This window comes from Fringilla coelebs (assembly GCF_963513975.1).
Source record: "Fringilla coelebs genome assembly, chromosome: 1".
NCBI classification, from domain to species: Eukaryota; Metazoa; Chordata; class Aves; order Passeriformes; family Fringillidae; genus Fringilla; species Fringilla coelebs.
This window is the reverse complement of record NC_140028.1, coordinates 28,449,904-28,476,100: the sequence shown is the minus strand read 5'-3', so window position 1 is coordinate 28,476,100 and position 26,197 is coordinate 28,449,904. Positions and strand designations below refer to the sequence as shown.

The 26,197-nt window shown below is 36.7% G+C and overlaps 1 protein-coding gene across 1 annotated transcript in view; it reads left to right on the top strand.

Moving 5' to 3' along the window:
• RALYL (RALY RNA binding protein like) overlaps nucleotides 1–15,762 on the top strand; it is a gene marked incomplete at its 3' end in the record, with an annotated part of 164,654 nt that extends 148,892 nt beyond the window's left edge. The window contains exons 5-8 of the mRNA XM_084202654.1: nucleotides 2,497–2,660; nucleotides 3,325–3,405; nucleotides 11,139–11,252; nucleotides 15,473–15,762. Coding sequence (XP_084058780.1) covers nucleotides 2,497–2,660; nucleotides 3,325–3,405; nucleotides 11,139–11,252; nucleotides 15,473–15,762 — 649 coding nt within the window. The remainder of the gene's footprint in view (nucleotides 1–2,496; nucleotides 2,661–3,324; nucleotides 3,406–11,138; nucleotides 11,253–15,472) is intronic.
• Between the last annotated feature and the right edge of the window lie 10,435 nt (nucleotides 15,763–26,197).

The following is a 26,197-nucleotide window of genomic DNA, read 5'->3' as shown; positions in this document are numbered from 1 at the left end:
AATGATGAACTGTAATGGTTAATTTTCACAAAAAAAAAAAAAAATTTTTTTTTAAGTTACTGGACATTAAGGGTTGTTTCTTGGTGTCTCTTTTGATAATTGTGTTGTTATGGAAAACCATTGACAGTGAAATGTATCCATAGGTCTATTCAACAGTATAATTTTTTAAATTTAGAAGTCTTTTAGAGTTAAGACAGCAAAACTTCTATGGTAGAAAACCTGAATATGAGGTCAGCCTCATAAGGCTGGACATGCTGGTCTTCTGAAAATAAAAACTCAATGTCTCTTTTAGATTCAAGTTGATAGAATGGAAAGATGAAAATCTCAATATAGTAGTCATGGAAAAGAAAATTCCATGGAGAATTTGGTGTACAAACTACTTATATGAAATATAAATTAAGAAATATAATCATGATTCTTTGAATTTTTGAACTTTTGAACTTTCTGAATTGCTATGTTTTATCCCAAACCATAGATCTTTTTTTCTAATGTTTCAACCAATCAACTTTCCAGACTCGCTGAAGGGAGAATATGTCTTTCTTACCTCGACTAAAGCAGTGATGGGGTCAAAAAAGGGTGTTAGGAATGGATAGTTCTTTAAAATAAAATCTATATGAAGACAGATTGGCAAGATCAGAACTGTAAATTTAGAAGGGTGGCTGAAAAAAAAAGGCATAGTTGTATGCACACTATGATTGTTGAGGCAAAGAACTGCTTTGGAACTGAGCATTTCTCTTTATCATTTCTCATATTCCAGGCACAAGAAAAACCAGCATGGTGCTTCAAAACTAAAAATGGAAGCATTATGTTTTTAAAAGAAAGCATAGTATTGGAATATACAGAATGGGACTAAGCAAAATACCAAGCCCAAAAGCTTTTCATAATTTCACAAACAAAAGCAGGAATAGATTGATAACAGTCATTTAGATAAATGTTCTTTTATATATTTCAAGAAATGAAAGCATAGTTTCACCTTTCACTATATTATCTAAACACAAACTATTGGATGCTAAAAAAATATCACCTTCAGACCAATAATCATATTATGAACTTTTGCATGACAGCTTATAGCACTTCAGAAACGTCAAAAGGAATTTATGACCAACATGCAGATAATTTAATATGATAAATGATGGCTGGCAATAAACACTAATATTTGTGTTAAAAGTAGAAAAAAATGGTTTAGTGTCCATCTTCACACACGATTCTTTAGTTGTGCTAACAATGGCTAGAAGCCCCTCATTTGTAGGAATATTTGAGGCCATGGATTTCAGTCATTGAGTGTAACAGGATCTTTGTGACACATTTTGTCAGCAGCTATGGAAAAGGAGGGAGATGGTTACGCTGTCTGCAGGATTACAGTACAGACAGAAGTGTGGTTTGATTTAAGTACTAGGTATTTATTCACCAGAAAATGGGTTAGAAGATTTAAATTTAACTCTGTGCTCTGTTCATCATACTGTTAGATGCTGTGGTGAGGGAATTACTGTTTCTTGTGTGTCTGTTTTCAAATGTGTATCTTTCTGCCCCAGCTGGGTGACAGTGCTCACAACTGTGAAAATCAAACATGTGGGTATAAATTTCCATATTTACTAGTTGCAACTAAACTTGAGAATATTTCATGAGGCTGTTGCTTCAGATTCTGAACTGGAAATCTTTGGGTTTTGAACTTTCTTCTCTTGACCTATCATATCCAGAACCCATACATTTTATGTTCTAAGTATATCTGTAGCTTTGATTACCTTTTTTATTGCCTTTACTTCCCTCTACAGAGGTTATTTACCTGCTATTGATACTTGTATCATTAGGATTAGGCTATTCTGTTTGGGAACAAAAGTTCATTTTTGTCATAGAATATCTTTGTCATTGTCATTTTTGTCATAGAATATCTGCCTGCTACAGTTGTTTTGGTTTGAACAATTTTTTTTTTTATTAAGCATGCTTGGATATTTTAGTATTTCTGCACCAATTCATTCTGTAATAAAGAGAACACATGCAAAGACTTTTGTTATTTCAGAAACTGCAAGATATTTCTTTATGGTAATGGTTGTCTTCAGGAAAGTTCTCTTTTGTACTTTACTTTTACATCTTTAAGAATAGCAGACAGAAAACTAGAATTTAAGCCATGCATGTAATAAAGGAGCTGAAATGTCACAACAAAATGTACTGCTGTTGGCTGTGAACAATGAAATGATGTGGACCTGTGGAAAGCAAGTTATGGATTTTCCATACGGCAAATAGCAGAGTCCCATAATACATCCTTCATTTGAATGACACACAAAAAATCAGAGCTGGTCTGTGCACCAGTGTGTGACTGAAATCTGAATAAGGCATTTAATGTGCATAGGTCCTTGAAATCTAATTTGACTTGATATAAAGTGATTACAGTTTCAAAGGGTAATTTTCTCAGATAACATGCAAATTTAGTTGACAGAGCTCCCATGACATGAAATCACAGAGGGTTTTATGGAGTCCAGCTGACTTAATCTTTTCTAGGTTGTTTGATTACCATGGCCGTGTCCCCCCACCGCCCCGGGCAGTGATTCCACTCAAACGTCCTCGTGTGGCTGTGACAACAACTCGCAGAGGCAAAGGGGTTTTCTCCATGAAGGGAGCATCACGGTCCACTTCAAGTGGGGCTTCTTCCTCAGGATCCAAATGTGAGTTGCTCATATCAGTTGGATAGTATTGAAACAGTGATTCTAGCAAATTCTGCAAACAGACAGCTCCCACTATATAGATAGCCCTATTGCAGTCACTTCCTAGCCTAAATCTCTAGCTTGAAAAACTGGTTTGATTACCAAAGCTTCCAGCCTCTCCTGCAAGTCAAGGAGCACACTGATGACATTTTTTAAGGAAATTCTTTCAACATTTGACCTGCTCCCTCGGACTCAGAAAAAGTCTTTTTAAAATCTCCTCTCGACCTGACTGCTCATTCACCACGAGATCTTGTGAACTGCTGGTAGGAAAAAAAAGATAATAATCTTGTTATAGACAGACAGAGACACATTGATTTCTGTGGAGACCTCAGGGTTGTATGTAAGCTGGTAGGGGTGGACTGCGAGGGGGGGAGGATGGGGCAGGGGAGGTTGGGTTATGTGTGCTCTTTTTTACTGGATTTCTTTGAGTGTAGAAAGAGGAAAAATGTCTTGGTTTTAAAGGAAGTTCAAAACAGGATTGGCTTATTTAACCCTTCTTTAGTGATTAAAAAGGGTTAATAGAAGAGCTAGAGGAACAATAGGCATTCCCTCCTCCAAGCTCACCAAGCTCCCCACTCCCTAGTATCTCCTGGGAACTTCATCTTCCTCTTCGTGCATCTTTCAGCACCCACCCGTCTTCCCCTGCCCCTTATGTGGAGTGATACTGTCCTTGGAAGCGTCACTGGAGGAGGAAGAGAAAGATCAGGTAGGGATCAGATATTAGAAGGAATGAAGGAACTCCAGTAAGCCTTTTGCAGTACTAGAGTGGCCAGCAAAACATCACGCTGTCTTACGATGAAATCTTACTGCCAGAGGAGTTAATTATGGCCTCAACAGCACCCAGTCATATAGTCTGTTTGAATAACAGCCAAGTCTTACATGCTAGTATCAAACAAAGAAGATGGACCTCGTGAGCCCATTAGGATCCATTCTTGATCCCATTGTATGACCCCACAATATCAGAAACCTTGAAGGAAAACGTAATAAACATGTAAATGCATGTGACTGAAAAGATGGACATGTGGTAAACACAGCTGAAGATAATGTTGTGCACTCAGGAACAAAGAGCTCAAGACATTCCTTGGAAAGGATGATGTTCTGACAGAGAGGCTCTCTTGCGTGTACTTCCAAGTCTCCACCAACAAGAGCTTTGATGCCTAATACGCAGAAAGACATCTAAATTTAGGTGTCATATTGTAAAGCTGACTCAGACCCTAAGAGGATGCCTGGGAGTAGCCATATTTCCTTTGTTCTCTGGAGGATGAACATGAGTCTAGACATTTTCCTACTTAGCTTGAAGTAACCCTTTCTTCATTATTTTAAGTAATAAATTATGTTTTCTTCTATAATTTTGAACTAAAGGATGCAGCTCAAGATCTTCAATTTAGGAAACTTAGAGCTTAAATTACTTAAAGTCCTTTTTAGTCCTTGGATCTTCGGGTTTTCACATAGTGAATAAAAGCTTCAGTTGGATCTCATTTGTTCATCAGTTGTCTTATGGACATAAATACTTAGTAGAATCAGTACATTCAAATGATTAATTGTCCTAAAGTATGCATTAATAACAACAGGCTTTTTTGCTGCACTTTGCCATGAAAAGAAAGTTTATTTTCAGATAAGTTTTTTATATATTATTCTTATTGTCCAGAGCAAGAATAACTATAAAATTCTTCTAGAGAGCTGAGGATCTTAGTGTTTATATCTCAACAGATGTCAAGAAAAGCTCTCATCCAGAAATCTGAATTTCTATAGTAGTGAATGAGGCAGAGAATTTTACATTAATATCCAGATATTTGTTCCTCAGAACTACTGCAAAATTTGCTTCTGCATTTTAAAAAAATGCTTAGTAATAGTGTCCCAGGATTTAAATAATGCATAGCACAGATTATAGGATTCAACCCTAGTCCAAGTATCCACAGGCACTTGCTATGAGATTTCCAAAACACTGCCTGCAAAATATGGCAAATATTGCAGAAGCTATAACTCATTCAACGGAAGTGCAATCAGGAGTGTCTGTATCCAAACAGACAGTGTTATTCCCCAGTGGAGGTATCCTTCAATGTATTCAGGTGTGATCTGAGTTCTAAGTGTCAGTCTTAGAGCTCCAGGTGGCAAGATCATCCTTGGATCCAGCTCTTTAACTGAAGGGAGAGCTGCAAGATGCATCACTTAAAACATGGGCTTTTTGACCTGTTTTAAGTTTCTATCCTCAATTCATTACAATGGCATTTGGAGAAAAATGCAGACATTCTATTGTGATGACATAAATTGCACAAAATATTCTTTCTGCATTCATCACATCTTTAAAAGGAGTCAGACACCCAGTATACAGATTTTCATGCCTAATTTTCCCATAAAATTACTTCTCTTTTTGTCAATTCCAGTCAACCCATCATAAATATAGAAACGTGATTTTATTGACTTGGACAGGAATATAATCAGCTTATTCTAAGACCTTTATCAGAGAAGTAATGGAGCCATTCCTTTAGAACTTCAATTTGGAAAGAAGAGAATGTATGTTTTGCAAGTTCTTTTGCCATTTTCTTGGAAAAGTTGGTTATGTGGAATTGTGGGAGAGAGCAATCTAATATTTTGTAGCTCCTTAATCTACAGTGCTAATCTGAACCCCTTGAACTAATGCACTGTAAATTCTAATGTTAATTTATTGTTAGGTAAATAAGGAGAAACATTCAAAAACATTCAACAAATTCTTCAATGAAGAGAAACATAGTCCATGGGAAGGAAGCTATTTTGAGTTTAATGAAAGACCATAAAACACCTTAATTGCAAGTTTAGAAATAACAATGTCAAAATGGTATTGTCTATGCTTTGAAGATTTCACCCTCATATAGCAAAACTCACATGAGGTCACTTCCCTTAAGAGACCTTTCATATGTAAGTAGAAATCTCATAGATATTACTGTTCACACTTAGACAGGATCCAAAAAATGAACCCATACATGTCATATTTTGGGTCAGAACACAGGAGAGCCCTAAGTGAAATCATCAGAATCAAAAGGACTCCTTTCAAAAAAACAAATCCAAAGCCAGAGGTTTATTATTGCACAAAGATATTACAAAAAACATAGTATCAAAAATGCCTTGCTCATTTGCAAAAATAATATCTGCCAGCACAGTAAACTCCTGTTTGACCAAAAAGTGACAATATGTGTTTTAAATCTGCTTCCAAAACATAAAATACATTAGGAAGATTTTATTTCTTTCCCAAATCTATAATTTTTACAGGAACAGTTATCAATATTTTGTTTTCTTTTTAATTCCAAAGACTAGAAGAACATAAACCAGCATTTCCAAATTACCAGAAGTAACTCACAAAATTAAACATGTTGGTGGGTAAATCACACATAGTAGTTCTTCATGTTAATGGTATGAAGCAGTACATTCAAATTGCTATTTAGAACTGGGAAGAGCTCACTTTTTATTACAACGTAGAAATTGAAGTGTCAGAGTGTACACTGTCATTTTACACATCTAAATCAGAAGGAAAATATTAATCAAATCTTTTATGCTCTGTGTGCTTGAAATTAAGGAGTAGACACTTCAGACATAAAAATATGTATTGAATTCTGTCTTTAAAGGAATTAATTTTGACTCATAGAGTTTACATTTAGCTTCCTCAGCTGATCCATTTTTCAGTGATATCTACAGTAATAAAATATGATACAATATTTTTTATTAAACATGAAGGGCTTAGTTAAAAATACATGACATTTCTTCCTAAAGAAATCTGAATCATGCTTTGTGGATGAATCAATTTGCAGTTAAGCAAAAAATATGTTTCAAAAAAAGCTATAGTTCAACAGTAGCCCTTTCATTTTTAAAAATGCAATTGACCTTAATTTTATTCCTTTTATAATGCACTGGATGTGACTGTCTCCTTTGGTGTTAGATGCTTCAATGAAAGATGCATTCTAGAAGGCCACAAAGGGCTGGAAAGGGTCACTGAATCAAATTCCTTACTTTTGCAAGTAGCATTGTCTAATCCTTTAAGATACATCTTAAAAATAGTCAGGGTTTGGGTTTTTTCTGTTTCTTGTAATTTCCAGCTTAGTTTGTTTCTCATTTGTTCATATTCTCTTTTTTGTTCCAACACTGTCTTAGCATAAAAATCTTATTTCTTTTTACCTTTTTTTGTCTTCAACAAACAAGAAAAATGCTTCTGTCACACTAAAGGCTTTCCATTTTTATGGTCATCTTCACAGCTGCTCTCTGCATGTACCTGTTGGAATTCAGTGGTTCAACCTGTACTCACCAGGTCCTTATACAGAGACAATACACTTCTCCATCCTCAGCAATACATCATTTGATTCACCCTAGCACTGCATTTTCCTTCTCATGGTTGCAGATAGTGATAGGCTCTTATCAATAATCTGTTGATAATCTGTTATAGTGATAATCTGTTATCAAGGATAATTCTGTCACTGTCTTCTTCTGCTGATGAGCCTTGGTGCTAAGAGTAGGACTTCTGTGGTTAAGTGTAGGGATTTTCAGTGAAATCTCTTTTTTTTTTCCTAATGTTACACTCCTTTAAATCACCTGACCTCTTCTTCCATTCCAGTTTTCTCTGAATAAGTGATATCTTTCAATTTCATGTCATCAGCCAATTTCCCCTGTTGATTTACATTTTTGCATCAGAGTTGTTGAAGATATTTAGCCATTACAAATTTCATTAATAATTATTCTCCCTTTCAATATGTGCGTTTCATTTATCTGCTGTCCTTTATTTTATCTGTTAATTGGGAAAAATTCCTGAAGAGTAAGTTACCTTAATTTCCTACTCTATTGCTCAAAAACAGATGAACAGATATTTTGGATGCATGCAGTTCTGGTGTCATGCTTACCAATGGCTTTGTTTCTTTCCTGAGATCAATTTTTTTAAAAATATATGATGTTTTAAAGGAGAATTTATATACTCAAAGCAGAACACTGAGAGCACAGAATTTATAATCTTTACGTTTTATCTTTGTCATAACACTGTTTTAAAAGCCTGAAGTTCTTGCTAAGTGCTACCACAGATTCACAGAATGGTTGAGTTTAGAAGGGACCTCTGGAGCTCCTCTGCTGCAAATGCCCTGCCAAGCAAATTTCCCAGGGCTGTGTCTGACCAGACCCATGGGAAGAAAAAATAAAATTCTCACGTTTAGATGAAGTTCCACATGCTTTAATTTATGCCAAAGGTTTTTGGTGTGTCAGTGGGGTCTCCTGAGAAGAGTCTGGTTTTGTCTTCTTCATTTCCTATTGTACTGGGGAGCCCAGAGGTGGGCACAGTGCTCCAGATGTGGCCTCACAAGTGCTGGGTAGAGTGGTGTGCTGGGTTGTGCTGGGGCAGAGGCAATTTTCTTTTCAGTAGCTACTATGGGGCTGTGTTGTGAATTTGTGCTGGAAAGAGTGTTGATGACACCAATGAGAAGGATGGGGATGCACAAGGAACTGGGAGGGGACACCCCTGGGACAGGTGACCCCAGATGGCCAAAGGGATGTTCCAGGCCATGGTATCATCTTCAACAATAAATTAAGGGGAAGGTTGGCCAGGGCTTGTTCAGGGCATCTGTTGGTGTTTTCATTTGCATTGCTTTTATTTCTTGGACTTTATTTCTCTTTTGTTTTCCTTTTCATTATTATTATTATAATTACTACTATTACTATTATTATCATCATTATATTGTATTTCAATTAATAAAGTGTTCTTTTCTCAACCAATGAGTTTTCTCACTTTTACACTCCTTATTTTCTTCCCTCCATCCTTCTGGATGTTGGAGGGAAATAAGCAACTGTGTGGTGCTCAGTTGCTGGATGTAGTTAAGCTGTGATGAGGAAAAGACCTGGCTCATGCTCAACTTACTTTTCATCAGGGTCCTTTATAATTTGTCTTTAGTAGTTGCTGCTTACTACAGAAATACCCACTACACTCTAATTGAGAGTGGAATTTCTCTGGGAGAATAATTTTGAAGACTTGTACAATCCTCTGCAAGGTAAAAAAATTAGCAGTTCAAATAATTACACCATCAAAATATTGGAAACAGAGTGAAAGTTTGGCACTTGTGCAGACTGGTTGATATTTTTTTCTTTTTTCTTTCAGTCCTTTTTAGTGTTAACTTGAAGCAAAACACTGTATGATCATGGAATCTTAGAATCATTTAGATTGCAAAAGCACTCCCTTGTCCTTTTTCACTGGGGTTTGTTCCATGAATCCTTGTTGTTGTCTTGTTCCTTCTGGTGCCATCTTCTTCCGAGCATTGTTTTTCCAGAGATACTACATGGAAGCCTCTGTGCAGCAGACCTGAGCTCAACAGCAGTGCTAGGCATGAGCATGATTCCTTTTCAGACTCAGAAGTGCAAATGTTTTCTGCTTTGCTTAGTAGACTGGAAACAAATACCATTAGGTCCTTGCAGTGTCACTTCTGGGCCTGACCTTTCAGCCTGGCCAGCCTGCAGTTTGCCAGTCAAGGGAGCATCCCTGACACAACAGTTTGGCTGCACGGAATGTGTTGCCAACAGGCTTCATAGTGGGTTGCTGCCCACACTTAGCATTCCCCATTGGAGCAGTTCACACCATTTAACTCTGGATTCTGAGCTACCTTACTACTCCAACATGGACCAGCCGCTGCCCCTGGGGAAACAGTAACCTTCTAAATAGAAAGTATTCGGACTCTTAACAGTTTCAGATCTGTGGGATTGGAGAATGACCCGTTAGTTCCCTAAGAACATTTTAAACCCTCATTCTATAAATACACAAAATAATTCCATCAAATACTGTATAGCATATAAGAGTCTAGAACAAAGGTTAGTTTTACCCTTTTTTCTTTAAGTCCTTCTGTTCATTCCATGTGAGATCAGAGGTTTCAGCCTATACTGAGATAATGCCATTTCTCAATATGAGCATGATTAAACAAGTGCATTACCACATGTGGCACCCTACTGCCTTTAGTTTACATGTTATACTAAAATGCACATGGCCCAAACCCTAAGATAAAAATCTTTGGTTTCAGCCTCAGTGAATATGCTTCATGTTTGGAAAAAGGCTAATTTGAAGTAAACACCTACTCATCAACTATCACTGAAGCAAGCAGTAGCTTGTCTTCACACTTCACTGTAAGATTGATTGCCCAATACAAATTACCTGAGACACCATGATAGCAGACATGGTCAATGTCATCAATGAACAGGACTGATGCAGCAAGATGCAGCCAGAAGACTCTTTTGACAGAAGGGGAACACATTCTTCTTCGTAGCAGAACATCCCTTTCCCCAGGCTCGATAAGGACACCCCTTGCTGTGTGTACCCACGCTCTCGATACACACACCAAAGTCAATGCACACCCTCCTACAGCAGTGGTGGAGGAGTAACAGAGCTCAGTGCTCTTCCACTGGCATTCCCTCATGGGGATGCTCCATTTGGTCCATTTCTTCCTATAAGACTTGTAAGAGTGAAAGCTCTGTTGCCTACCCTGCTCCTTTATAAATGGCTTTATTCTCCCATGCTAGCATAGAGTTGCCATTTTCTCCTCTTGATCTTTTCCACATTATATCCTAGCATAAACAGGGCAAGTGTATTTGTTTGGGCCACCTTCTGAACATAAAACACATGTTCTGATAGTGCCAAAATAATGAGATAATTTATGAGGGCTGCAGCACTGTTTCCTTTGAAGCCAAAACATCTCCAAAGCAGTGACTCTTTCTTAGGTTAGACAATGGGAGCACATTAATAAACAAAAATGAAGAGTAAAGCAGTGCAATAAAGATTTGGAAACTTCAGCTAATAATTTATAGGCGACGCCTCCATGTCCTTGGACGTGATCATAAAATGAAATATTTTCATATATTATCCATAGCTAGAAAAAGTACAAGAAATTGCTGACGGAAACTGAACGGAAAGCTTTTGAAGCGACAAAACGTGACACCTCTTGCAATGAGTTTTTCACTGGAACATAACCTTGCATTCCTGGCTGCCCTAGCACTTATATTACCATTCACTCTTGCTGACAAATACGTACTGTAAGGGATCTATTTACTATTGTCAATATTATTACCAAAGAGTCCAGCAAAATAACATTGCAAGACTGTGACATGTCTACCATATTTGAATTATTCTTTCACTATAGGCTGTTTTAAAGTAAAAAATTACTTGGGTTTATGAAGCTGTTTTTGAGATGTTTTTCCTGAAATTACTATTACTGAGCAACACACCTTTCATGGACTCTTGCCAATAAGGCTTAGAATCCCATGGTTTCTAGGATTCTGCATTTTTAATGAACAACATTAATTTTAAAAGCTAAATCTCTGAAAATATTAACAAAATTGAGAGAGTAGTATTTCTACTAGACAGAAAAGAGAAAAAGAACATGTTTTGCTTGGGGCAGGGGATGTTACCATAAATATAGTTTATTTCATGTTTTGCATTTTGCTCTCTTTCCACAGTGAAATCAGATGAGTTGCAAACAATCAAGAAAGAATTAACTCAGATCAAAACAAAAATTGACTCCTTGTTAGGGAGACTGGAAAAGATTGAAAAGCAGCAAAAAGCTGAAGCAGGTAGGTAAAAGCCATTTTAGTGATATTAATAAAATTAGAACCTTGTTACCAATCAAGCAGACAGACCAAAGAGAATGGAAACTTTCTGAAATGTTGGTACTTAATGGAGGCCTGAAGCAAGGTAAATCAACTCTCAGGTAAAACTACTGGGAGAATAGATTAATATTTTTCACAGAACATGCATCATCATTTAAGAATCCTTTTTTATGGTGTAGTAGGAAAAATAACCTTTTTAGTTGTTCTTGAAACAAGACATCACTAAAAATCTGAGCAGAATTAAGCTAGAAGTTTTCAACAGTGGGGATGCTGGTGCTAGGCATGTTAAGTATTAATAGATGGTGTATATCAAGAATTATTGCCTGGGCAATAAGCAGTAGATAATAGTCACAAGCTGAAGCGAGGAAAAAAATTCTGTTTGATATAAGGCAAAGAGATGCAGCCAAGCAGTGTAGTGAGTTGACCAGAGAGACTATACTGGCTCCATCTTTGGAAACATTCAAAACTCATTGGGCTCAGGACCTAAGGACCTGTGCTAAAATTTGAGTTTGTCCCTGATTTGAAGGGGGATTGGACTTGGAGAGCCCAGAGATAGTTTCCAACCTCAGTTATTGAGTGAAGTTCGGGCCTCTTCGTAAAACTGGTTACAGCTCCAGTTTAGCTTTTTTCTGGCTTAAAAGGTTTTGGTTTTAGTTACACCTTAAGAATGAAAAAATCCAATACTACTTCATAATTTAATGAATTCAGAGCATAATTCATTTTGTTAGATGAATGATCTCACCTGACAGCACTTTAAAGTCATCCTGAGAGTTATAAGTTTGTATTTTCACCATATATAAAAAACAAACTCAGTTCTTATGCCTGTCTATGGCATTTTCTATGCTATTTCCTTATAGATCACATATATATTTTTACAGGAGCTTTATATTAGTGAATTGATTTTGTGAGAGTCAGCATGGATGCCTTATCTCATTAAAAACTCAATTTTTTTTTCACCCCTCCATTCTGTGTTAAAATCCTTTTCTGAATTTTGTGTGAAATGTGTGAAAGAAATTCTGCCTCAGAACCCACAACTGCCTGGGTGTCGTGACAGTAGTCAGTTACAGAAAGCCAAAAACCCATCAGGACACATAAAGAGAATTCCATCAAGACTGTCTAAAACATTACTGGGAATTAGAAGTTGAGGGTTATAAACCTGACACAGTCAAAATAGGAATTTAGATATGGATGTCTCCTGTTCCCAAGTCACATTAAAAAAAAATGTTTGAAAAATAACCTACCTTTCCTTTACAATAACTTTCTAAGTTGACAGACAAGGACCAGTTTCCCAGCTGTTGCAGTTTATCTCACAAAGTTTAGGGCTTTTTTCAACTCTAAGGTAAACCATTAGTAGAGAGTGTGATTATCTCTTTCAGATCTGTGCACAATTTATATTCATTAGGTTCTATTTTGTACTTTATGCAAGTTGGATAAAAGTTGGTATAATTGGTGAAGACGTAATTGCAAGGCACTTCATGGAATCACTTGTGCACTGAAATACTCTTGATTGTGCTACCTTGGGGAGTTTTTATAAAAAATCCATTACTATGCAAAACAATCTGCAGACCATTGTACTTTGATATTCAATTTTCCCTTTTGCTAAAGGACTGTAGTGGTCTCATTTAAATAGAAATCATATCAAAAAGGAAAATGTTGATTCATATTGAGTCACAGTATTAGAGCTTCTGAAGACATGCAGTGAATATCCTCAGATATTAAAAAATGTTTTCAAAATATTGATGTTTTAAAACATCAGGTGCAGAATTCATCCCTCGTATTCTTTGCCTCTCATTGTAGGGTGTGAGGAGAAGAACACCTCAAAGATACCAGTAAGCATGAAACCCCATTTAAGTTTCCTGAGCTGATGAAGAAGGTTATGCAGCCTGGATTATCAGTCTGCAGATCCAAAAAATATTTGTGTAAGCTACATCAGTAGCTGAACTATTTCATTTAGAGTGTCAGATGGGAGATGATGAGATGATTTTGTTCCTTCCCTATGGTTTGGCAATGTTATTTCTTATTTTCCTCTGCCAGAAAGTGTGGCCTCACTAAGACTGGGAGGAGCGAGAGGGTCTGTTTCTCATTTGCACAAAACAAAAATCAAGCCATCATCTTGCTCTTTTGGTTTTCTAAGTTTGACTCGCTCTCCTGAAGAATATTTAATTTTTAATCCTAGAAGTTTTTACATCTGGGGGAATGTGATGTTACAGGCTGGACGTGCTCAGTGCATATATTAATTGCATGAACACTCTCCTTGCAGTATAATCTGATGTTCTGGCTTTTTCTATTATCAACCCCTAACCTTTCCAATAGGTTGAATATAGAAAATAGGATTTCCTGTACATAGGAAAACTGTAGAAATAGCTTCTTTGTTTGCAAAAATCTGAACTGGGAAGCTGGGAATAAGCTGTTCTGACACTTGAGTTTAGCTTCTCAGAAGAGCCCAAAAGAGATGGGTACTGAGACAGTATTTTAGCCTTCTCTGAAGAACCCAGTCTATGTTCTCATTAAGACAATTAAGTAAGTGACCTAATTTTTTTAGCAGCTGTTATCTTAGAAGGTTTCCCATTTAAATGTATTGTCTATCAGTTCAGCAACCTTGTTTTTAAAAGCCTTAACCAAAGGTGATTCAGTTCTCATTGCCAGAGATGAGTGATCTCAGAAGTGGCTTAAGACCCGAAGTGGTAGGGCCAGACATAGAAGGCATTGATGATTCAATCCATATTTCCTTGTGCATAAGGGAAGTAACACAATCACTTTTAACTGGCAGGGCATTGTATGGAGCACCTTCCCAAGAGAAGATAAGACTCCATGGGCTCAATCTTCTGCTAATATATAGGACTACAGTGCTGTCAGAGCAGCTGTCTAAGATGACTTTGTATGCTTTAAGAATCTTTCTGAAGACATTAGGTGACTGAGGCAGGAAGGATTAATTTTTCTGTTTCTTTAGTAAGCGAAGTTGAAAATGAGGGACTAAAGACAAATTAAGACTAAAGAGATGAATGTAAGGGGCAAAATAAATGTGCAAAGTCAAAAGGTAAAACAAATGTCCTGGTTTAAGACTATGGAACAGAAAAATGCCATCAGATTTGAATAGTATGTGTAGCTGGTAATAACTTATGGTAAAAAAATAACAGAGCTTCAAAAATATAGAGCTTCAAGGCAACACTGAATTCATTGGCTGTCCAACAAGATAGGTGTTGAACTACTAGTGTAACAGAGCAGTCAGTCTTACAAAGGAAGAAATATTTTGTTCTAGAAATTCTGTCATTGATCACCCTCAGACTGAAAAGACATTATTTTTCTAGCTGCATGCAACAAATTCTCCGGCCTGATTCACTCTGAGTACATAAAATGTTTCATATAAGTTCCTGACATGCATAGAATTAAGACTCTGATCCCTCCAAACATCCTTCTATCCAGTCTGTCTCTGTCATTCTTCCATCAACCTTCCTCTGGTATTCTGCTGTTTGGATGAAGTTCTTCACCATACCTGGGAGTTTCCCAATATCTAGTCACAACAATGCAGCTACCCTCATGAAGTCAACAAGAACAGATTCTTCAGGCCTCCATGGAAATTTTCTTTCTTTTTCCCACTTTGCAGAAAATATAGGAAGCCAATATTTTGTTGATTGGAGGGGAACATTCTCCAGTTACTTCACTATACCAATGAGGAGTAACGGATACTTTACTTCATAAAAACATGTTTACCTGTCCAAAAGTATTTGTTGGTTACCTGTATGACTGTTAACATATATTCACAGTAAATTAATACAAATTCTTACTCATTTATTGGCAATTAACGGCCTTCTACTTCTCAGAGCATAGATATTTATGTATTTCTCATTGGCTGCACATGAACAAACATCTGAAGATTATGCCAATTGGATTCCAAGGCAAAGTAAAGTACAGAAAATCAAAAACCTGGATCTATTGGCAAATCAAGTCTTCATCCACTGCATGGCATAGATGGGGCAGATGATCATATTGATATTGTGATTCATTTATGCACTAATTTTTGAAAGAAAAGTTTTCAATCATATTTGCTGGTAGACATTATCACAGAGAATTTTAAAAATCTAGCACATTTGGAGATGGAAGCTTAGGTTTCTTCTGCAGAGCACTTTCCTTTGCCACCCATAGGAAAGGTTACTGAATCTCCATAGAGTATGTTTTCCTTACAGAAGCCCAAAAGAAACAAATGGAAGATAATGCTGATTTGATTCAAGAGGAATGCATATCAGAGAATGCAGATAACTCTACGGAAGAGCCAATTGAAGGAGGGCCAGATGCAGATGGGGATGGAGAAGATATGACTGATGGGATAGAGGAGGATTTTGATGAGGATGGCAGCAATGAGCTGGTAAGGAATAATCATGACCTGTCTGTCTATATGGTTCCTACAAGTAACCACAGAGAACCAGCAGTCTGGATTAACAAAATAAGCTCAGAGCAGCACTGTGATATTCTGTAACTAGTGCCCAGACCTATACTCCTCATACATTGTAATATCAATTAAGCATAGGAACCTCTGAGGAGAAACAAAAAAAATATATATTTTTTACTACATTTGGTGATTTTAGAAAGGAAATAAAATGTAGTTTAAATTGGTTTAAATTTAATATTTTACGCATGTAGAAGTGTAAAGTGTTACTTTTTCTTTTTTTTCTTTTCTTAACTGCTGCTTCTAAAAATCAAATAAGATTCTAAAATGGTAAACTTTTTCATTACTAAACATGTGCTTTCCACAGTCCAGAGTCTCTGTCTTCCATGTGTATACTCTGAGGGCTGTATTGGCAGATACAGATTTTTTTTAGGGAAGGATTTCTCCTTAAAAAATATTTGGCTAAGAAATGTTTGAGCTTTCAATGATTGAGGCTGCACCTTTCATTAAATAATAGCATTTTATTTAGCACCATTATGGTGCTAAACTCCTAAGTTCTTCTAGGGCAATATTAAAAAATATTTGGAAAGTGAGATTTATACCTTTCTATGCATTCCTAACAAGAATGGAACAGTCACAGTGGTTTAGCCTCTATAATACTCTCCTTTCCTTCCTGGTTTTCTTATTCTGCTTTGAGCTGAAAGAACTTTTGCTGCTCATTGTCATTGCTTGCATTTGAAAAATATTTAATCATGTGTGTACAGTAAAAATCTTTTAGTAAAGCAGGAGAAGTCAGTTAGCAAGCAGAATCAATAAGAATTCTAGAGTAACCGGGCATGTGAATAACCAGCTGTTTGTGCTGCTTACTGCAAAAGCAATTTAAACCTACCTGTAATTTTTTTCAGGCTTGTGTCCCATTAGTCAGCCCAAGACTTGAATTTCTATATCCTGAATAGCATTATTCCCAGAAGAAGCTACTAAAACCTGAATTCCCTCAGCTTTCCACATGCAATGGAGAACAGATGACTTTTTCTTAAAGAGAGAGGTTCTCCTCTTCAGACATAAGGGATGTAAGAAGCTACCACTCTGAATTTGTAGGGAGTTGAAATTTTGTAATTAAGAAATACTTGTAACTATAATCTTCCACCATGGCTAATACCTGACCAGCTGAAGTGATTTTAGCAATAGGGGTGACCAGAGTTTAACCAGAATGGTGGGTTTTGCACTAATTAGGCACCATACTTCCCATTACAGACAGCTAAGTAGGGATGTTAACATATAGTGCATTAGACTCTGATTGCTCAATGCTGTCATTTCACCCTGTGGATTTGACATACTTAGCATACATTCACACTATATGACACAAAAAGTAGAAGAACTTTTTCATCTCTCAAAGCCCTCAGCAGGAAAGGCTCTATAAAGCAAGCAGCACAGGCAGAATTCACTAGCGATGAAAGTCTGGAACTGGCACAGGCACATTTGCACACCACTGCTTCCAAGTGAAGAGGCCTTTCCAAGATTCATGTTGTGGAATCAGCTGAAGCGCAGTGTGGTGCAGACACAGCTCCACAGACAGCTCAAAGGTCTGACACCCAGCACCAGCTCCAGTTTCAAAGGTCTGACACCCAGAACCAGCTCCAGTTTCTCTGCCTGTCATCGCTCAGTGCAGGAGTGCCGGGAGGAGGCGGCTCACTGCATGCGGAGAGTGGTGTCCTCTGCATTGCATCCTGGCTTGAATGGCATGCTCCATCCCAACATGATGGTGGCAAGGAAAGGCCAAGTAAAAGGACTCTGTGCATCCTCTCAGTCAGGTGCAGCCCGGTGCAATGCCAGGGGTGTGGAGCCAGTCAGCCTCATTCCTTGACCTTCCCAAAGGCTGGGATGCTCTAGCTGAGAAGCTGGCAGTACTGGAGACTTTAAAGCTTGCAACTAAGATTGTCACTGATGTAAAATCCCTGTCCCTTTCATCCTCTCTTGCCATTTCCATCAAGTTTTGGAAGAGGCTACTTCACCTTTCTTTTCCTCCCTGCTGTGATGTGATAATAACACTTTCCTCTTTTGCAAAGCCTAGGCAGATTAGTGAATGCAAAACTGCAATGGACAGGATAAAGGATTGCTCAGCCAAGGATTGCTTCAAAGAAATGTCAGGGCATGGGTGTTTTCCACAGAAAGGCAATTATAAGTTGAATTATGTATATTTCCTCTACAATTTTTACCCAAACAGCCAGCAGTATCAGCCTGTATTTATGATATGAAGATGGTAGTTTTTTATGCATATTGTAATTTAAACTGTTTTATACTGACATATATTTCTGTAGATATCCTGGCCAATTCCTGTAAGATTTAGTTCCTACTCCAATCATTGATAGCCCTGTAAAGGGAAAGACAGTAAGAATACTACCAAATATATAATGAATACCCCTGTAGAAATACTTGTCAAGAAATACTTGACAATTCAGTCTGCTTCTACTTATTCTGTGTCCTCTTATCTGAAATTGCCCTCTGTTTTTTGAAAAGTAAAGTATATATATATAAGCTTGTTATAAAGCAAGTCCTAAGAGATGTTATTATTCTGCTTTATAAAAGCTAAATTATTTAGGAAAGAAAGCTGACTAAGAGCAAAGATGTAATTTGGAATGGAGGTAGATACAAATCTTTTGAGAAAACAAAAGAAAGGTTAAGAATTAAACATGTTAAATGTGACAACAGAAAGAAAAGCTTTCTACATAAGAAAAACATTACTATTTTGTATAAAATAATAACATTGGAATTGGAATTTTGAAAAATCCTCCAAAAAGCTTTTTGTAAATGAAATCTATAATGTTTTCCAAATATACAGGTAAAGGAACTTAAGACAATGATTAAGAAAAGACTTTGTTTCACCATTAAGACCAGCAGAGGAAATAGAAAAATATTTAAATGGGCAAAGCTAATTCCCTGAAATAATTTCAGGAGGAAAATTTAATTGTGAGTCCACTAGTATGAAAAATATTAAGAGAGGAAAACAGGGAAATTACTTTAATTCAGATCTTAACCTCTAGTGAGTTCTTCAGATTTATCTGCAAATCTTCTGCCAGGTCATTTTCCAAAACCTGTTGCAGGTTTGCAGAACAGAATTCTGTTTTCCTAAGGCCGTCAATAAAGGAAGGTATTCAAGAAGGTCACACCCACTGCCAGAGTCCAGTTGCTGCCACAGTGGAGCCTCTGAATTCATATATGTGGGTCTCCATCTTTGTAGCAGAGGGCTCAAAAACACCTCTCTTTATTTCTAATTCTAACTTGCAAAGGAAGTGACTACACAGGATGCATACTGTGGGTTTAGGTGATAGGATCAGTTCTCTAAATTCACACACTGTCTATTTGAAGGAACAGGTTACTGCACATAAACTGAGTGATGGCAGCTGTCCTCATGCCTGCTTTCAGCCTAGATCAACTGTAAAGAAAGACACAGTCTGAGTTAAGTCGGGCATGGATTTAAGAACCTTTCAGTTATCTGCCCGGCTGCACACACAAAACAACACCGCACTCGACAGCTGCACACCTTCTTCCTCCACCATATAGCAGGGGATGTTGTTCAACATCAAACAGTCATTAGAGCTCAGCTAAAGTGTGAAAAAGTTTAATGCAGCAGTAACTTGATTGCCCGTCTGAACTTCAATTTCGGACATGATGCATTTAAGGCACCTGCTGCAATCATCAAACACCACCTCTTGAGAAATTCAATTTTGTTCTATTTGCCCAAAAGTGACTCTCAGTAAATGTCTCCAATGTTTCAGGCACTCTGGCTTGAAGGATCTCTTTAGAAAAATTCCCAAAGTATTTTGCTGCATTTCTATATTGAAGAGTTCTTTGAAAGGGGATCTGAGAAACATGATCCATCTCTGTATGAATATGTTAAAGAGTTGGCTTCAACTTGCCCAGTGAAGTGTGCCATAAGCATTCATCCATGTGCTCTCACACAGCCTCTCACTCCCTCCTGTACAAGGGCATGCCTACTTTGTAGTTTTATGTATATATAAAATAGTGACTGGTTTATTATGCAGCTCCTGAGCTTACTTTACAATTCATGTCACTTAACTGAATCATTTAACTGACCATCAGAGGAAGTGAGAGGGATTGAAAACTTCAGGTCTATTTCCTTTGCTCCTTTCAGGTAAAAAAACAAGTAGTTGGTTATCCCGGATTTTACTGGACCCATAATTCAGACTTTCATTCTGTTCCTAACATTGAACAGTTTCTAGTGGCAGTGAACTTAAAATTCCTGTGTTCCTTCCAAGTGCATTCCTTTTAAATTAAACTGTCCCTCAACGATTTTGTGATGAAGACAACACACCCATCCCATTTTATGGAAAACGGGCTCTCATGAAGAAAGATCTTTATGTTTACTAAATTAAGCCCACCAAAAAAAAAAAAATCACAAACAGGTCATAAATTACCCAAACACAAATCTCCAGTGATATCAAGCAGGTCTTGTATGTCTGCCATGGCTTTAAATTGTAAGTGGTGGGAAGGAAAACAAATAACCTTTTCTTACCCCTGTGGCTGCACAGGGGGGAACAGAAAAGTGAGAAAAGTGAGCTTTGCAACACAGTCCAACACGTTACAGCATTTGAGCAGCAGCTTGTCCTCAGTCCCTCAATAATAAGTGCCTTCTTAATAGAAAGAGGACTAATATTGTGCAGCCTGGCTGAAAGATTGAAGGAAGAACATTTCAGAATAAGCATGCTTGATGGTTCCCTAATTCTGCTGATTTAGCACATGGACAACCCAGTGCAGACCCAGAACATTTCATATATCTTCTCTGAACTTGTTTCAAAGGGTGTTAATTGATCATTGGGGAAGCACTGATTAAGTCATTGCAGCCCCCTTTGTAAATAAAACAGGTAGGTACAAGCTACTTCACTGAAAGCCTGAAGTATTATAGATTTGGGAAAAAAACCACAAAACACTTTTAGCCAATGGTTAATAAAATACCAACAAAATAATTAACTGTAATGAATTATGCACAAGCATTCATATATGTATTAATTTGCCTGAGAGTAATAGTTCCTATCAAACTGTCAGCCTTTCAGAGTAAATAACTATAATAGTAATAGCATGGTAGTGGTCCTGTAGTTGAGCATTCAGTACAGCAAACTGTTTTCTGGTAGAGTATGTGATGCAAATACAGTAGATTTATGGTGTCATTACTCAGATCAGACGCTGGTTAGTGCTTGGTTGGAATTTGAAGGATATATTCACAATCACAGCATTGCTTTTATGCTGGTGTAGCTGTGCTAAAAGTGATGAAGCCAGACAAGCATTATTAGATGGGAGTTCCACAATAATGAGTCAACTTTAATGAGGTGTCTTAAGAGACATTTTTATCAAATTATTTTAGAACCAAAGATACAGAGACTATAAAAGGCCCAGTTCTGGTTACAATGTAGATTTACAGCAGTTATTTCAACAACAATTATAGTTCCCTTTCTATTAAGTATATTTCAGTTATATTTACCTCTCAAGGGTATTTGATTTCTTACTCTTGTCCTTTTCTCCACCTCTACACTGCATGTTTTCAGTCTATCAAATTTGTTTCTAACATCTGATAGAGAATAATGTCTCAAATATTAATACCAGAAACTGCCATAGACATAAAACTCAGGATAATCCTCTTGCTGCACTCATTTTCATTATGCAAAAGTAAAACCATAATGATATAATAATAGCTATACTTCTTGTAGAAATTGATGCCATTGTCATTTAAATCAATGGAACCAACTAGTGCTGTGGCTAAAGCTCATCAAAAACATTTCCCTCTTGTCACAAATGGGTGATTTAGATTGCTTACAGGTACAGTATCAAAGGTATTAGCAAAAGTGGTTTTAATATGATGTGGTAGAAGAGTAACTAGCCAAGGTTCAGTGGCAAGGTTCACTGTAGCACTGTATAGCAGAGTCATTTGAACAATGATTCAAAACCACCAAAGCACAAAGCATAGTTACCATGCTAAAATTACCCCTAGTTTGGCAAGAGGGTTGATTGTATGTATCACATCCCTCCTATAAGCAGCTAAAGTGAAATTAATAGCAAATCTGTATGAAACTTTGAAACTTTCCTTGCTTTAATTATTTTGTATGGAATTCAACAGTGAAAATACTCAGCAGAAAGTAAAATAAAACCTGCAGAAAAAGTACTAAAATTTGTCTGATTAATTTCATCTAGTTTAAACCTAGTTTCAAGTAGAAAGATTAATCAAATATGGGACTGTGTGATAGTATTAATAGTACTTAATTTATCACTGTAATTAAACTATATTTTTCATTGTCCATTTAGATGCCTGTTTTTTCAGTCCATAGCATCAGGACAGACAAGACTGACTCTTCTATTATCAGCCAAATTAAGCTGATTAGGCTTGTCACAAAGATCAGTAGCTATTCTGACAACTTGCAGCTTTCTGAATGTGCTGGTACAGGACTACTTAGAAAGTGAAGGACAAACGTTATAATAAATGGCAATGGCTGAAGCAATGTTGTGCCAGAAATCTTATTCAGCTTACTTTAAAAATCACTAAGATCATGCAAAATTTTGTCTTTTCTATTGAGCTTCCCATTCATTGAAATCTTGCATTCAGTGTCAAGGAAACACGATGTTCTTCATTCCTAAGAGAAATGAATAGGTAAAAGATTGTGTTCACTTGATAAATATTGGTGTGAGATGTTTGTACTTGAGCAACTTAAGAAAGTCATTAGGGGCACCATACCCGACAGATACTAATTCCTTGTACCTTCCCAAGCTGCAGTAAATCCAATAACCTGTGACTGAAAAAATGGAGAAAGTAATAAAAGCATGCCATGAAATCAAAAATTGTAAGAAACTTCCTGACATGCCCTTGTGTTATATTTAATATATGCAGTAGCACAGCAGAGGTGTTTGCTGTTCACCTGGTGTTACATGAGTCATTGCAAGGACTTTGCCATTGCCCCTCCTCCCTATATTTCCTGGCAGTCAATTTATCAGAGGAAGATGTCCTAAGTAGTGTTCAGCATTTTAGCTGGATTATGACTGATTACATAATGTTTTTCTCATTATTATTTAAATTCTATCCCATACATATCACATGGGAACCGTCAGAAAATGCAGGCAATGTTATCATTGTCTCTTTCTACTAGATTTTCCTGTCTATATGCATTTTTGTAAAACAAATAAGCAAACTAATTTTATTGAATTCAGATCTATTCCTCTGAATCTGCTCTATATCATTTAGTTCCCAGTTAAAAAATCCTCAAAACAAAATCATGAAACTTTTAAAACATTGTAATGCAAATAGTATATTTAATTTACAGACATAAGAATCTTATGGACTTGATGAAAAAGAGCTTGAAAATAATGGGTTTTCTCTTATATTTATCTCATTTTTAAGGAAAGTGTGTGAGATCAGGAATTTTGGGTCCTGTTCCCAGCTTTGACACTGAGCCCATGTGGTAGGCAATGTGTCTCAGAAGATTGAAAGTGCAGGTACAATTAGCACCTCTTTCTGAGGTGAGACCAACAGGTGCCTTTCTTTGACAGGAGCATTCCCAACTATTTAAACCTATAAAAATTATATGCTTTACAGTAGTGAAAAATTTCTGTGGAACAACAGGCAATATATTCTTCAATTAATCTGTTTTATTTTTTTCATTGCACCTTGCCATCTGTCTTTACCTGCCTGAAGTCTCAGTCATCATTTGATAAGATAGACATGGTGCTTGATAAATTTGAGACAGAAAATATTTCATTTTAATGGCTCAGGTTCTATCAAAAACACCTGTTTTGCCTCCAACTTAAAAACAAAACAAAAGCACACACCAATCAGTGAATTTAATCAGAGGTAAACAATGCAGTCAGATCAGGTCAAAAATTCTCTTAGACAAGTAAACAAAATGCTTGCCTAAATGAGATTAACTCTTTGATATAACCTAGTTGACCTTAATATTCAATATTAGTAGCCTCATTATTTTTATTTAGTCTAAGTAGATCAAAATTAGCTCCACAGATTTTGCTGACCCAAAATTTATGAGCATAGAGCCAACATCTGAGTGAAGTGCAGAAACAAAGACAGCCAAACACCTACCTCTTAGAAGCAAACCTGGATCCCTTTACAGGTGAGGATGATGATGTCTTCCAAAAAAATATCACAGGCTTTTTGCTGTACCTTATGGCTGAAAAAGAAATATCAGAAATTAATTGAAGTAACTCAACACTTCAAATAAGAAGACTGATTTTTAGTTTCCATTGAAATATTCCACTGGATATTTTTGCCAGTGTAATTTTAACTAATTCTGGTGGAGTAGCCCTTCCTTTACTTCCCTGTACTTTGGCTGACTCCAGTAAAACCTGGGAGACTTGTTGAAGGTGCTGCACTGGGTTTTGCTCACTTAAAATCAACCATCCCCATCTGTGTATGGGGGGATTAAGCTTGGGAACAGTAACCTAGTACAGAAATCAAAGCAGCAGTATGAGGTATGTTGGGAAAGTGGTGGATGGGAGGGGGACACTGGTGTTTTCTAGGCATTCTCTGGGTCATAGAAATCCTCTGGAAAAACTCAGGACACCCATTGGATCTGTACTATGAATTTGAGTCTATCGGCTTAATCAACAAATTCTAAGATTTAAGTGAAATTGAGCAATTGTCATGCATCACACAGTTTTCCTGGTGTGTCAGTCTTTGAAAATAAATAGCTTTAGTTCCCCTAAAAAACACTCATTTCACAGGCTTTATCAGTAACCTTGAGCATCAAAAATGCTGAATGGAAAACTCTCAAAGGAAACATTTTTCTGTTGAAATCCTTCGCTCAAGTAAAGAGGTGCAAACATTGAAAAGCCAAAAGATTGTTATTTTTCCATACTAAAAGACAAAATGGTAAATTTTTTTTTCATTGCAAATTGCAGAGCCACTACAGCGAGTGACCCAATTATTCCAAAAGGTCTCAATTTTTTATATAAAATATAAATGTGTTACTAAGAAGATTTTCTGCATGATTAATATCAAAACATGAAAGGCAGATTGAATTTATCCATACATAGGCATTTACACACCTCAGAAAAGGGAAGTTATTTAGAAGGTGATAGAACTGTAATTGCCATTTCAAAAAAAAAAAAAAAAGCAATCAGTGAGAATAAGACAAGCTCAGTCTGCCAAAATGAAGATTTGGAAGTTAATCATATACCAACTTATCCACCTTATCACGCTGCTATGTGTGTCTGAAGTTTCCAAATTGTTGTCGCTATTGATTTCTAAAATTACACTACAGTTCTGTAGTCTTTCAAAAGAAGGAAAGTGTTTTCCAGACCAAATAAATAAAGAATGAAAGGCTAAATTCTTGTCTGCTTCCTCTTTGCAGGGTGATAATAATCCTTTCTCAGCTATTATGAGATTCTGCACCATTTGCAAACCACAATTTGACCCCAAGTCTAACATTTTGCTTTCCAACTTTTATTTTAAAATTAATGTCCCTTGAAATCCTCATAAAACTAAAATTTTATGCACTACTGTGCACTGTGCATTCAAATAGGCATTAGGCAGGAAAATAAAAGTAAACAACTGTTTTAAATAGGACCATCTTTTATTGCCATTTCCACCTGGATCACACCACCACAGCAAGACTTTCACAGATGACAGTTTTAAGCATATAACTCTACGTCCTGTATATTCAATTGACTGTCTTAATTCATTATTCTGTCATCATTTAAATTTTCATTTTGCCTTACTTGTCTCATTCCACTCTTGGTTTACTCTGGGCTTTCCCAGTATCTCTGTCTCATGTTATATGCTTCCAACATCTTCTTCCAGCACTCTCTCCTTCCCATTTCTTTTCTATTTTTTCTTAAGCCACTCCACCTGGTTGTTCAGCTGAGCAAAACTTCTGCCTCCAAGTACCTGAAAAATCTCCACTTGATTGGACAAAAGACTCCTCATCTCAATACTTTGAGATCTATTCCTGTCATTGTCTGCAATTATTTTGCCTGGAATGGATGCCCTTTGGTTTTTGATACCTATCTAAACTCTAATTTGGTTATTGATACCTATTTAGATTTAACGTAGGAATAGTGAGAAAGTTTATTATGTGCTTTCTGCATAATTACTTTAAGGCAATTCTTCTTGTAAGCTCCTACTTTAATTTATTTTAAAAACACACTTAAAATGTAGACATATTAAATGGCCTCAGGGTACAAAAGTTTTAGTAGTTCCTTTATACATTAAACTGTGTGTTCAAAACTGCACCCTTGACATTAGTAGGACAGGAACTTTTGCCATGACCATTAATACTAATTGGATCACCTAATCTCACACTGGAGAATTCCTACTCCTCACATTAAGCAAAGATTAATTCAGTAGGAATTTTAACCTACAGCTCTTTTACACCACCCTGTAACTTAAAAGCATCTCCTTGGCAGCATTCAGGATGATAAAGTACAGTACTTACCATGAATCATGATAGGACTGACTCAGTTGGACGTGCTTCTCATGGAGCAGGCACCATCCCAAGAAACAGAAAACACC